The sequence below is a fragment of the Anabrus simplex genome, chromosome X (genome assembly GCF_040414725.1).
Source record: "Anabrus simplex isolate iqAnaSimp1 chromosome X, ASM4041472v1, whole genome shotgun sequence".
Lineage (NCBI taxonomy): Eukaryota > Metazoa > Arthropoda > Insecta > Orthoptera > Tettigoniidae > Anabrus > Anabrus simplex.
In genome coordinates, this window is record NC_090279.1 from 217,330,086 (window position 1) to 217,345,304 (window position 15,219).

At 41.3% G+C, this 15,219-nt stretch overlaps 1 protein-coding gene across 1 annotated transcript in view; it reads right to left on the reverse strand.

Moving 5' to 3' along the window:
- The window catches only part of LOC136886265 (protein I'm not dead yet), a 164,395-nt gene that overhangs the window by 67,850 nt on the left and 81,326 nt on the right, over positions 1–15,219 (reverse strand). Inside the window, exon 2 of the mRNA XM_067158998.2 lies at positions 11,189–11,360. Coding sequence (XP_067015099.2) covers positions 11,189–11,360 — 172 coding nt within the window. The remainder of the gene's footprint in view (positions 1–11,188; positions 11,361–15,219) is intronic.

Genomic DNA, 15,219 nt, shown 5'->3' on the forward strand with positions numbered 1-15,219 from the left:
GCAGGCACTTCGAACTAGATGCAATTTATAAGCGTAGAGTGTACTAAATATTGTTATAGTCCATCATTTTTGTCCCTTCTTTGTACCACATCCCCAAGGTACGAAATATGCACCCAGAAGATTTTTTCTTAAAGAAATCCTGCTAACTACCAGTGCACTAATTTGGAAAATCGTAAGTGAAAGAATAAAAGTGAATGAATGAAACGCGTAACGGACGCTGAGGAAATAAAATGTGCCAGCTGGCGAGGCCTATTGCAGTCCTCTCGACAATGATTAATGAATGAAAGATGAAGAGATTGTGGGAAGTGTTGCCGGGATGAGAGATGACAGGAGAAACCTAAATAAAGTTGTTCCTGCTCCGCTTTGTCCAGCACTAATCTCGCATGGAGTGATCAGTGTTTCAACCACCGGAGCAACGGTGGGAGGCCGGCGATCTACCAACTGCGTCACGGAGGTACCGGTATCTTGGAAAATCTTAAGTCATTTAAAATCTTGAAAATGAAAATGCAGATCCATTTTAAAGGAAAGGAAATTATTACAGGATAAGAAAGATAAAACGAAAGAAAAATTGTGAGGTTGTTTTCTCCTCGCTGCTGTTCTTCAGTGAGTAGCGTTGGTCTGTCAAGTGACGGTAACTGCACAATCCCACAATCTCGAAGGGGGTCCATTGAGTTTAACAGTCATCAGAGCCTGCAAAGTGTTCACCAACAAGCGATTTCTCTCGGTTGTTTTGATGCTATGAACCTCGTTCACAAGCGGCTGTTGACAGAGGCACTGAACGAATTTTTCGTATTAATCCTTTGAAATGAACCAAATCATTTAGGGTTTTAAAGCCTACCTTATACTCCCTCCATTGCGATACCACAGTATCACCCTCCAAACCAAACAACTCAGCTGCTTTATATACATCAGAATTGCCATACAATCCACTCATATTACTACTTGTTCCTTTTTCAAACACTGCAATGCACTTCAGTACTTCACTTGAAGGAAATCTTCTTTCTACTTCATCCACTAAACCCTGAATTATTTGTCCTCTTACCCTGTCAAACTCTCTCTCTCTTTTCATCCTCCTCAGAATCACATTTGCAATAAGTTAAATACTTTTCCTTGTAAAGAGTCAAATAAACATCGTCTTTCTCGCGCATTTCTTTAAGGGTCTGCATTGTAGAAGTAACCTTGTTTTCGATGTCACCATAAGAAACCGATTCCTTTTGCATTGTTTTATTTAGCAGGGACAGTACACACGATACATCTAACAGAAAACCCAACAATGGAATACTTTTTATCTGCGACAACTTTCTGTACAGCTCTGCAAATTTACAACGATCTTTACTCAACATTTCACGGATTAGGTACTCCATGATGCAAGGGAAGTCTTTGAAAACTGCCAATAAACGGTCCTTCTCACTTGAAATCTAACGAACTTGGAAGAGTTTTTTTTTTTAATTTACTTTCAAGAACCCTGAAACACCTGTGACTGCCGCAATATGAGCCATACAATGCACGCTGATCAAGTGCGAAGATGCTTGCTCCTCCTGATTCTAGCAGCAACACCTTCGTTTCGGCCAGTAAACACTACAGCTCCGGCCGAGCCAAACCCCACAAGTTTATCTTTGAGCATTTCTACATCTATATAATCTTCTGAAAAGGGTTGGACAATTTTCTCTTCCAGCGACTTAGAATCAGCATTTTGAACAGGTACTAACTTATATAAACAGCAGCAAGTGTTATTCTGTTCGTCAACGTACGTAATGTACAAAGCAAAATGTTTTTCAGAAAACATCCGTAGACTCGTCCACATAAATTGAAAAACAGTCAGACACTTCGATAAAATTCACTCATTTTAAACGTAATTGTTCCGCAATAAAATTGGTCATTGCTGCCGCAGTCTTGTCTGTATTAATATGTGCCCCCATGTCTAAGCGATTTGCGATCTGTAGATTTATAAGCTCCGGATGATCACGGAAACTTCACTCTCTTTTCGCTGCTACATAAACTGACCTTAGCACTTTAACAGTTGTATCTACCTTTTCCTTTCGACTTTTCATGAACAAATCACGAGCACTCGCTGCACAGAGTGAGAATGAATTACGCTATTTTCGTGTTTATAAACAGCGTTCAGATTCTTCTTTTTATTTTTCCTCATTACACCGTTTTTTGCCCAAGGTAAATCATTAGATGAAGTTCCTACCATTTTACACACGTATTGCGAATGTTTAACACACACACTACACAGCCTTTCTCATTGGTAGTAAACAGCAACCAGGCTCAATTTTTCTGCCAAGACGTCGAAAACTTCTCGGTTGCCACCAGCATTGATGATCCTGGATTATCTTCACTGCTGCATTCGTCATTGTGCTCGCTGTGTAAAAGACATTCCGCAGTCACCTTATCACACTTCATCACACTTAGGTTTTTTATTGGATTTTCCTGCACATCATCTTCATATGTCACTGATTGAACTCGCATCGTGACTGGTAGTGACTGTATATAATCATTACCAGTTTTAAAGACGTTAGTAATTAAACTATTCACACCTTTTACCGCACGTTTCATTTCTCGATTCTCGACCTCGACTGTTCGTTACCATTTCAGCTTGCAGACTGGTTGGTGCCAATGGCGGATTTGGCAGACAAGTTCATCTAAAATCCAGACGGGAAGGCTGTTCTACGGAGTAAGAAAGAAGTGGATGCAGCGAAGGAGAAAGAAAGAAAATCGGCTGAGTGGTTTATGAGAGACAAACTGTCCCTTTCCTCAGAAAGGCCAGGCGAAGCGCGTTTAGTCCTGATTTATTGCTTTATTAGTAGAACCTTCCTCTACAAGGGCTAAATTCTGACTGAAAAAAATGTGTCAGTTTGTTCACTCCTTAAGTGTATATCGACGTATTGGCTACCTATCGGAAACACACCCTCTCTAAGAAGTACAGGAGTGGTGTAAGCTCGAGCTACTTACTTTTGCCCGGGTTTCAGATGGCGCCAGATTGAAACATAAACAATAAGCTGCAGGTTCGGAGTTGCCACCGCTACGTTGCTTTATTGTTCAAGGTCTGGCAGTCATTCTATTATGTCTATATTATATGTACACTGACTGACAGAGCAAATGCAACACCAAGAAGGAGTGGTCAGAACTTTATGCCAATTGCAGGGTAGACTGACGTCACTGAGGTATGCTCATGATGTGAAATGCGCCGCTGTGCTGCGCACGTAGCGAACGATAAATGGGACACGGCGTTGGCGAATGGCCCACTTCGTACCGTGATTTCTCAGCCGACAGTCATTGTAGAACGTGTTGTCGTGTGCCACAGGACACGTGGATAGCTAAGAATGCCAGGCTGCCGTCAACGGAGGCATTTCCAGCAGACAGACGACTTTACGAGGGGTATGGTGATCGGGCTGAGAAGGGCAGGTTGGTCGCTTCGTCAAATCGCAGCCGATACCCATAGGGATGTGTCCACGGTGCAGCGCCTGTGCGGAAGATGGTTGGCGCAGGGACATGTGGCACGTGCGAGGGGTCCAGGCGCAGCCCGAGTGACGTCAGCACGCGAGGATCGGCGCATCCGCCGCCAAGCGGTGGCAGCCCCGCACGCCACGTCAGCCGCCATTCTTCAGCATGTGCAAGACACCCTGGCTGTTCCAATATCGACCAGAACAATTTCCCGTCGATTGGTTGAAGGAGGCCTGCACTCCCGACGTCCGCTCAGAAGACGACCATTGACTCCACAGCATAGACGTGCACGCCTGGCATGGTGCCGGGCTAGAGCGACTTGGATGAGGGAATGGCGGAACGTCGTGTTCTCCGATGAGTCACGCTTCTGTTCTGTCAGTGATAGTCACCGCAGACGAGTGTGGCGTCGGCGTGGAGAAAGGTCAAATCCGGCAGTAACTGTGGAGCGCCCTACCGCTAGACAACGCGGCATCATGGTTTGGGGCGCTATTGCGTATGATTCCACGTCACCTCTAGTGCGTATTCAAGGCACGTTAAATGCCCACCGCTACGTGCAGCATGTGCTGCGGCCGGTGGCACTCCCTTACCTTCAGGGGCTGCCCAATGCTCTGTTTCAGCAGGATAATGCCCGCCCACACACTGCTCGCATCTCCCAACAGGCTCTACGAGGTGTACAGATGCTTCCGTGGCCAGCGTACTCTCCGGATCTCTCACCAATCGAACACGTATGGGATCTCATTGGACGCCGTTTGCAAACTCTGCCCCAGCCTCGTACGGACGACCAACTGTGGCAAATGGTTGACAGAGAATGGAGAACCATCCCTGAGGACACCATCCGCACTCTTATTGACTCTGTACCTCGACGTGTTTCTGCGTGCATCGCCGCTCGCGGTGGTCCTACATCCTACTGAGTCGATGCCGTGCGCATTGTGTAACCTGCATATCGGTTTGAAATAAACATCAATTATTCGTCCGTGCCGTCTCTGTTTTTTCCCCAACTTTCATCCCTTTCGAACCACTCCTTCTTGGTGTTGCATTTGCTCTGTCAGTCAGTGTATTATTGCCAATGTTTTTATGAAAATATGTACAGCAAGAATATTCATTTCAGTCATAATATGTTGTACATTTTCCTCATTATTTTATAATGAAAGATTCCCCCTCCCCGTGCAATTTTAGTGGGGGGGGGGAACCTCTGAGATAAAATTGTCGGTGGGGGAACCCCCCCCCCCATCCCCCCGCGGTTTCGCACCCTGCAGACCGGTACTATGTTTGTTGTTAGTGATTACGGTATTGATTATTTCTCTTTGTTCCTTGTATGTTTGCTCTTGAAACGTGAAAGAGGCAACAGTTATGTGACAGTGTTCGAGAGGAAGATAAGAGCACAACCAGCGTTGAATGTTTCAGTTATAAATGAGGAAAGCACGCAAAGCAATACTGCGGGGCTGTCAATAAATAAGACAAAAACACAGCTAGTGACAAACTGATTAGAAACTCCCATATCGGTAGATATTGCCGCACGTAAAGGATTGCGTATACTTACTACAGTTAATTTCCTTCAAGAACAAGATGGAAAAAGTGATTTAAAGAAGACTTTCCGATCTCTACAGTTCACTCTACTAGACAGAAAGCTAAACAGAAGACTCAATTTTGACACGCTGGAATACTTTTTTTACCCGAGCCAAACAAACAGACAAATGACCACACTACAAAATATGCCAAAGGAAGATGGAACGTAAGATACAAGGAATAACAAGAAGAGATAGAATTTCTAATGAGTCACTGTGACAAATATCAGCAGAGATCGCAGAAAGAATCAGACAGAAATGGGAATAGGGAGGTCATGGACATACAAAGCCACCTTGTGGGAGACACGCTTTAGTCAACGTCACAGAGCAGACAAAGACGAACCTGAACAGACTTCAACGTATCAACAAGCAGGTTCGCAATGGTAAAGATTGAAGAATAGCCAAAAGCAGAAGTAACCAACATGGAAAACTATGGAAAGTCTACTTCAAAACAAATGAAAAATTTATGAACGTTATTGGGTGATTAAACGAATTCAGAAAGAAACATCTCAAAGTGTATTAACGTCAGACATTATGTTAGTTAGTGAATTAGCTAAATTAACATGTAAGTGAATAACAATACTGTCTATAGACAACATTTCATATTTTTAAGCACTTAATACAACCATAATGCGATCCATTAAAGAAGAAAGAGCTACTCTTTAGGGGGAAGTCTTTGCCCTTTAAAGGACAACTAGGCAGTCTGTCTTTATCTTATCTTGCTGGTGAGAAAAGAAATGTCTTTATATAACATTTTCTAGAAAGAGAACTTTCGTTTTATGATTAATTTTCCTCCTTTAACCTCGTAATCTGCAGGCCTTCGGGCTGAGCAGCGGTCGCTTGGTAGGCCAAGGCCCTTCAAGGGCTGTAGTGCCATGGGGTTTGGTTTGGTTTAACAGTTAAAACATTTCATTTGGACTATGAATTAATATTTAGAATACTCACAATTACTTGAAATTATTTTGTAGTGGCATATTAGAAAATTCATATAAAGACGTATCAGTATAGAAGTAAAAGTATAAAGCAGTGTCAGTATCAGGAGAACATAAGCGTTAAAATAAATGTGTTTAACGAAAATTAAGATAATGAAGAAGCAATACATCTTCAGGTAAGACTTATGGGCGTAGAGGAATGTGAAAATGGGCTCGAATTCATGGTTGCACAGTTTGTATGCGAGTACAATAAAACGTACCCCAACCAGACTTCCTACATACCGGAAACCCGTAATAGCTGAAAATTAAATTCGGAACGGAAGAATTGCCTGTGTTAAATAACACTGTAAAACGGAAAACTGCCTAATGCGGAAACTGAATCATTCTGGATACATTTGGGTAAATAATCTAATGAAGACGGAACAATTTACTTGTAATTGCTACTAATCAATCAATCAATCAATCAATCAATCAATCAATCAATCAATCAATCAATCAATCAATCAATCAATCAATCAATCAATCAATCAATCAATCAATCAATCAATCAATCAATCAATCAATCAATCAATCAGTCAATCAATCAATCAAATCAACCTTTATTATATTATTAAGCATATTATATGCAACAGACGTAGTCACATACATGTCGTATGCAGATTTTGCAGTTAAATACAGATTATAGCCATTTCAAAGAATTCCTTTGTTGAGTGAAAAAGATGCTGAAGAACCAATTAATCGATCTAGTTTTAAATATATTATTAGAAAGACCTGTAGCCTAGTTGGTAATCTGCCGAAGAGCTTCAATGGATAAATTAGATGACGTGTCTTCTTTTCTGTAATCTGCAGTAGGGTACATCCACCTAGTTTCTACTCTTCGTATTGTGATTGTAAAAGTCATTTCGGTATTTACTATCTGCGATATGTTTTACTTTGCATAATGCATTAAAATGTACAGATTAACTACGGCCACAATAGAATTATCAATAAACAAGTGTTTACAGTGTTTACCTGGTGGAGACTTTGATATCAGCTTTATTTTGGATTAGAAGAACCTCAGATTCTACTGCAATTTCTCCAGAGAAACAAAATACACAATGCTACGAAATAATGCAAAGTATGCGTTTAACAGGAACTTTCTTGTGACTTTATAAGTAAGGGTTCTTAATAAATACAGTACGTTTGACAATTTCCATGCGCTAAAAATCAACATGTGTATCCCAAGTCAGCTTAGCATGGTCATTATTTTCAATCATTTGATAAGCACTTAAGCTAACAATCAATGTTCGAGTTTTGTTGGAATTCACTAAGAGCTTATTTGTGTTGTAAACCATTCAGTTGTCGAATATAGGGTATCCTTTGTTAGCTGTCTATCTTCCATGACAGCATTAGCTTTTGTTATGAAACTTTTATCGTCTGAATATAAGACTGAACTGGCTGTAGAGTTCACAGTGCTCCGACTTCTAGGAACCACTAACTCCGCCCTCGGCGACTGTCTTCAAGGAGTCGGAAGATTCCATAGTATTCCTGGCAGATCATTTTCCCTTTTGTGTAACAGAAGGTCACGAGAAGTTTTCTGATACTACTGGTCTGTACCTATATTGTGTAGCATTGATCCTTCCACCCTTCTTCCAACGGTATTGTTTGGGGTAACCACATAAAATATGATTGTAAATAAAGGGTACAGATCTCTGCACATGATTATGAGGGTATTTAAGGGTTGTAGTAAGGATGTAAAGGAGAGGCATATACGTCTTTGGTAAGACCCCAACTAGAGTATGGTTCCAGTGTATGGGACCCTCACCAGGATTACCTGATTCAAGAACTGGAAACAATCCCAAGAAAAGCAGCTCGATTTGTTCTGGGTGATTTCCGACAAAGAAGACTTGGGAGAAAGGAGACGAGCTGCTCGACTAAGTGGTGTGTTCTGATCTGTAAGTGGAGAGATGGCGTGGAGTGACATTAGTATACGAATAAGTTTGAGTGGTGTCTTTAAAAGTACCGGTAAGAAAGATCATGATGTGGAGATAAAGTTGGAATTCAAGAGGACAAATTGGGGCAAATACTCGTTTATAGGAAGGGGAGTTAGGGATTGAAAAAACTTACCAAGGGAGATGTTCAATAAATTTCCAAATTCTTTGCAATCATTTAAGAAAAGGCTAGGAAAACAACAGATAGGGAATTTGCTACTTGGACGACTGCCCTAATGCAGGTCAATGTTGATTGTTATTGTTGTTGTTGTTGTTGTACGGTAGTTACGATTCACTCGTGGTTTTGTGCTGGCAAGCAACTGGTTGAGTACAAGTAGAATAAAACTGAACCGCATTCACTTTTTTAGTTCAGTCTCATACTATATTGTGCGAACAAGTCGCAGAGAAAGAGAAACAAACAACATAGGTAAGATCCATCATTGTTACCAACGTGAATTGTTGCTTATGAAAATCACTCAACATCACAAAATGAAATAATGGAGATACACTTATCTGAGTACTTACAAAGTTAAGATGTAAATGCATGATGACATTCTCCTACTTTTCTGGAGAACACAGACTGCAGTCATGTCATTTGATTCAGAGACTTACACTTCTTTAAAATAAAATTAAAACCCAACGTTTTGTAAATCGAAACCTCCGTTAAGGGACGATGTTATACAATAACACCAGCTCAAGCAGCAGGCAGGATGTAATGCACTACAACATGTCTGTCAGACACACTCATTTGTTTCGTTCTGTTCTTTTTTTCAAGCGTTTAATGTTCTATGTACTGCCTTTTGTAACATTTCAGGCAACCTCTGAAAAAGGCAATGCTGAAATAAATAAAATGTACATCGGGATGCATCATAAAGGACAAAATTCACATTTGCAACTGAAATGCACTCATAATTATCAGCTTTAGCTCGTGCTGAGGCAGGAAACAGTAAAGATAACATACTTCTCCATACTCTCTGGAGAGAATAAAGATATCTACATTGCCCACGTATGACGTCACCAAGTCATAAACACGTGACGATGTTACAGCACAGAGAAGTAGCCTAAGATATTACTGAATGAGTGTTTGGAATATTTTTTTGTAAATATTTTATTGCTTATGAACCTAATCTGTTGAACAAGTACGCTCCGAACAGGATGAAATCAACAATCTGTTTGATATAATCTACCTATATATTAAAAAAAATTATGAAAACGAAAGTCAGTCAGTCCGGCCATTCTATCCGGGCGATTTCCTTCATGATTTTTTAACTGAAAGGTATTCATACACAGATTTGTCATCAGGTACTATAAATCACTTAACCTCCGCCTTCCTCAAATTATTTGATTTTTCCATTTTTTTTGTCTATCTGAAGCAATGATATCTTTGGTTCTAATTGAGGTACGGAGTTCGTTTTGACCTAAGAACACTCAGTGGATCAAGCTCTTTCATTTCAGCTCTTAACTATTCAAATTGGTTGATTCTGAGGAAAGTTATGAGTGCACATTCAATTTGACGTCTCATTTCTTCAACATTTTTTCTCATTGAAACAATCATATCTTTCGTTCTAATTGAGGTACGCAGTTCATTTTGGTCTAAAAACACTCAGTGGATCAAGCTCTTTCTTTTGAGGTAATAACTACTTAAATTGGTAGATTCTGAGAAAAGTTATGAGTACATTTGTCTCCATGATGATGATCTTCGAAGGACTTTTTAACGGTTCGGCGCGTAGTGTTGTTCCGAGGAACGTTTAATTCAATTTCTTTGTGTGATGTATTTTCAAGTGTTTTGTTGACATAATATTACATTCTATTACCACAGCAGATCATGTGCTTTATTTCATTAACTCGAAACTTTGCAAATACATCCGTGAGGAGAGTAACGAACAACACCATACTTTGTACATTGCGGGCGGAGCCAGCGGGAAACTGCCAGTTTTCCTGAATCCAAAAACTTGCATGTGTTCCTACAAAGAAAGTGTAATTTGAATATATTTAAATATGGTAGCACTTTGTTGACATTTCTAAAAGCGATGTTTACATGTATTGTTCTCAGGAAAAATTCCTTAATTGGTACAAATATGATTTAGTAAGGCACCAACCACCTTGAACATCATCTTGAGAGGTAAAAAAAAGAGATAGGCCATTATAAGATGGTAAAATACCTGTATTGTAGGTACTGGTGTTATTACGTTACACACAAAAAGTAACTATATCTTGTGAAGTAATATTGCCCTTAAATTATGGCAGAAATTTGAATTGTTAACCGATTCATTTACCAGTGGTCTGTATTAAGGGTTGTTGCGGGCAGATTCCCTATCAGTTGTTGACCTAGTATTTTCTTAAATGATTTTAAAGAAGTTGGAAATTTATTGAACACTTATCTTGGTAAACTATTTCAATCCGTAATTCCTTTACCAATAAACGTACATTATTGGAACTTTATGTTCTCTTATGTTTATGAAACATATGAGTAAAGCACTAAGGCGATGTTATAGAGTAGTAGGGTTGTGAGCGACTGCAGCAATGTATGATGGTGAACAGGTTGTGAGTTTCACAAATAGCAAAAGTCCTCTCAGTTTTAATTACTGCGTTCATGCGGTGAATGTACCTCACGGGGATTACTGTAAGTACCTAGGTGTTAATATAAGGAAACATCTTCATTAACGACGCCTTCATATGGTTGTGAGGGTGTTTAGGGGTTGTAGGGAGGATGTAAAGAGAGGGCGTGTAAGTCACTGGTCAGACCAAAATTAGAGTATCAGTCCAGTGTATTGCCCGACACCAGGATTACGAGAACTGAAAATGATCCATTCCAAAGGAAAGCTGAGTGCTTTCCGAGAGTAAAAATGTTGCAAACTTTCGGCTGAGAAGATTTGGGGGTAAGGAGAGGAGCTGCTCGACTAAGAGGACAAATTGGGGCAAATATTTATTTATAGGACGACGAGTGAGCGATAGGAACAAATGTTCGATACATTTTAAAGTTCTTTGAAGTCATTTAAGAAAGAACTATGCAATCTGCCACCTGACTGATAGCCCTAAATGTAGATCAGTGGGGGCTGGATTTGTCCTCATGTATCGCCACTTTATCTTCATATTATGATCTTTCCTACTTTTAAAATCTTCATTCAAGCTTACTGTTGCTATTTTCAACTCTACTAATGAACGTAGCAAGATATACTTGATATTATGTACGTAACCCCAGTTGATGGTAAAAGCAAAGTAAAGTTTTCGAACGAATAGTTTGTTCTATATGAAGTTTAAAGCTTCGTCTTACCTATGAACATCATGTTGGTCTCCTTGAGGTAGGCGATACACACGTGGTCCGTGTCCAGCACTCCCAGCAAGGGGAAGAGAACCACGGGCAGCAAGGAGGTCACTGGTAGAGGGACTACCTCTGTCATCCAGAAGACGGCCATCACAACCACCACGAAGCCACATCGTGCCTCCTGGAACGACCACAGAACGTTTTTACCAACCAGAACCTAGCAGTAGCCTTAAAAACCAGAACAATTGAATGAAAATTTGCATTACGGAAAAATCGTTCAAGATAGAGCAACGTTTACAAGCAAACATACAGGATGGGCAGAAGAACGAAGAGACTAGACGAATCATTGTGCTAAATTAGTTCATACGCGTTCCTTAGTTGGACATAACGAACTTAAAAAAAGATTTTCACTCATATATTTCCTCCACTACAAGAAACAGTATAGAATCAAGGATCCGGTTTTGGGCTTAGAAGACGAGAGAGGCGAGTACAGTTCCCGTCTTAGTAGCCTCTTACGATAGTCAAGGCTTCCACCCACATGGGAGATAAAAGAGCTCCAGTAAATCGAGAGAAAAACGAGTGGCAAGGTTCATGAACTGTCAGATAATATTAATAATAATTTTTAAGATCCTTTGGGCCGTCAGTGCTTGTGCTTTCGCTGTGTTGTAGCCGCTTCTGGTGTTATTGATGGTAGGTTCAATCAATCACTACTGATCCGCAGTCGCCTGTTGCTTTCTTGTTGCTACCGGTCGCTTGAACTTGCTGGCCCACTATTCCCTCATTGTCTTGCTAATCTCAATCTTGAATTCCCCGGACCATTTCCTGGCCTCTCTGTAAGGATCTGGTTTTGATACTTGAACTGTACTTATTTCTCTTAATTATTATGACATTATTGACATTGAGTTCTGCCAGATGGTTCTCTAGCTGCTGGATACACAGCGACCCAGTGGCTTTAGCCTTGCTGGTTACTTTGAACATCTTACAAGACAGCCTGTGGGAGTCCATTCTATACAGGTGTTCATAGAAAGCCAGCAGTTTCTTCTGAAGACTTCTGTGAGGGTTTCTTGGTGTTGGTAGAGTTCACCTTTTGGTTTGTACCATCGCCTTCCATCTGACAGGAACATAGGTGTCCTAACTATCCTTTTCAGGAACTTCCTTTCTAGTACTCCGAGGGCTCTTTAGTTAGCGATTATGATTATTATTATTACTATTATATAGTCCAATGTTTCTCAGATGAAAGATGTTCCACTGATATAGACTATAAAAGAAAACAACGAGTTTGTAATATGATCTGGCCTGTGTGTAATACAAGACTAGTAACACAATAAGAAATCTGGAGAGCTCGGGTTCGCATCCCGGACGCACCGTTTCGTGGCTACTGGGTGATATAATTCTCACCAACTTTTGTCTGCTATTTGGTAATCCGACTTCCACATTTGATTTGTGCTAATACCTCGTGCGACATCAGAACGCTATGAAAAGATTCTACTCTTGTATATTTGGAGTTTGGACTGTACATGTGGTAGTGTGCCTGCGTTCGTTTTCCGGCCAGTTCAAGAATGTTAATTCTGGATTGAGGAGTGGAACGTGGTATGAACACCAAAGACTTGGAAAATAAACAGACTGCAGGCCTTTCAAATGTGTACTTCCTCTTAAAACAATAGTTTTATCGTTAAATAATCACCACCACCCCCAGCACTGTTGTTTTAAAAGGAAGTACAACTTGGCAATCTTCGTCTTCTAGCGGCCGAGGGCGCGCACCTGTGAGCTTGCATCCGGGAGATAATGGGTTCGAGCCCGAATGTCGGCAGCCCTGAAGATGGTTTTCCGTGGTTTCCCATTTGCACATCAGGCTAGGGCTGTACCTTAATTAAGGCCACGACCGCTTCCTTCCCACTCCTAGCCCTTTCCTATCAAATCGTCGCCATAAGACGTATCTATGTCGGTGCGACGTAAAAGCGAATTGTAAAAAAATGTCTTCTTCTTCTGCTTCTTTGAGTTCGCGGGCGCGAACTGGGTCGCACATGTAGATTTTCCCCTGTTTTACGACCGGATGTACTTCCTGACACCAACCCAATATGGGAGATATAATCACTGTTGCGTGTGGTTGTTAGTGTGGTGTGTTGCCCGAATATAAAAAGGAGTGTGTTGAGACAGACACAAATACCCAGTCCCCGAGCCAGAACAATTATTAAAACATAATTACAATCTCCGATCCGACTGGGAATCGAACCCGGGGCTCTCTGAGACGAAGGCCTCAATTCAGCCAAAGAGTCGGGCTAAGTAACTCCATCACCAAGGGAAGAAAATGAAATAATCTTCGCCCAGAATCGGGCAACAGTAACTGTGTTTTCTTCCGCTTTCAATAACTTCGCATCACTGCATGACTCAAGACAGCCTGTTCTTCTCCACAGTCACGTGGTGTTAGCCACAAGATTGTACCTGGATTTACCAACACCTGATCGAGTCTAAAGTACGGTACGTCCAGGAGGTAACAGCTCTGCGGAGTTATCAATGAAGTTAAAGTGAGACATTTTCTCGATTTCAACCTAGATCTTGGTGGTGATAAATTAAACAGACACAATGTTTTTGCTTGTTGTTTAAAGGCCCCACACAATTTTTAGATTTGTCGTTTGAGTTGTTCAGTGAAGAAGTTTATAGTAATGCATTTAGAGTTGTGTTATTTATGTTCGAGCCACGGCCGACGACAAGGGGGGAAGAGGGGGGCCTGAGCAAAGTCATCTCCGTAGAGGCCATGAAGGCACGTGATGGAGTAGAGTGGTTAGCCTTTGCCCCCAGGAATTAACCTGGTACTCATTTTTGGTGTAGGCTGAGAGAAGTGGAAATCTCGTTTCTTAAATTTTACGACTTCCAGACGGGGATTCGAACCCATGTCCTTCCGGGCGAACCGAGCATGCCTTTACCGCCTCGGCCAGGCAGCCCCTCTGAGACCAAATAAATGAATTAAAATAGACATTTAAAGTTTAAATAAATTTAAATGACAATAATAATACCAACTTTTATTGTTTAAAAGAGCAAAGTTAGAGATTGTGTCAGTGTGCAGCAGACATGTGTTGTTGTTGTTGTATACTTTTGGGGTTAAGTGCGAAAGAATATGCAACAAAGTGGCACAAAGGTTACTCAAGAAATGTACGACAATGCTTGCTTGGAAAGATTCACCAACTTTACACCAATTTTGAACCATTATATTTGTGGGATAAATACGAAGAAACGTGCACAAACTTTCCACTAACATAACGCCAAGGTGATTCCACAAACGATCCAAGTCCTTGGTGTAAATTTGGAGCATTTTTGAACCAAATCCGGTTCAGCAGTGGTGTTGACAATAAAGAAGGTTGAAAGAGAAACTTGCATGTACTTCTGGCGCGAACTTAGAGTAGAAATTGTCAGAACAATATACTTAATTTTTGGTGTAAAATGTCATTTCTCTTGCACCAACTTTGTTGGTGAAAATTAATTTGAAAAAATACGTGGTGTAATTATGGTGCAGTTTTCGTTCGTTCGTTCGTTCGTTCGTAATCTGTTTACCCTCCAGGGTAGGTTTTCCCCTCGGACTCAGCGAGGGATCCCACCTCTACTGCCAGAAGGGCAGTGCCCTGGAGCTTCAGACTCTGGGTCTTGGGATACAACTGGGGAGGATGACCAGTACCTCGCCCAGGCGGCCTCACCTGCTATGCTGAACAGGGCCCTTGTGGGGGGATGGGAAGTGTGGAAGGGATAGGCAAGGAAGAGGGAAGGAAGCGGCCGTGGCCTTAAGTTAGGTACCATCCCGGCATTTGCCTGGTGGAGAAGTGGGAAACCACGGAAAACCACTTCCAGGATGGCTGAAGAGGGAATCGAACCCCCCTCTACTCAGTTGACTTCCCGAGGCTGAGTGGACCCCGTTCGAGCCCTCATAACACTTTTCAAATTTCGTGGCAGAGCCGGGAATCGAACCCGGGCCTCTGGGGGTGGCAGCTAATCACACTAACCACTACACCACAGAGGCGGACGTGCAGTTTTCATTCTTGTTAAATCCA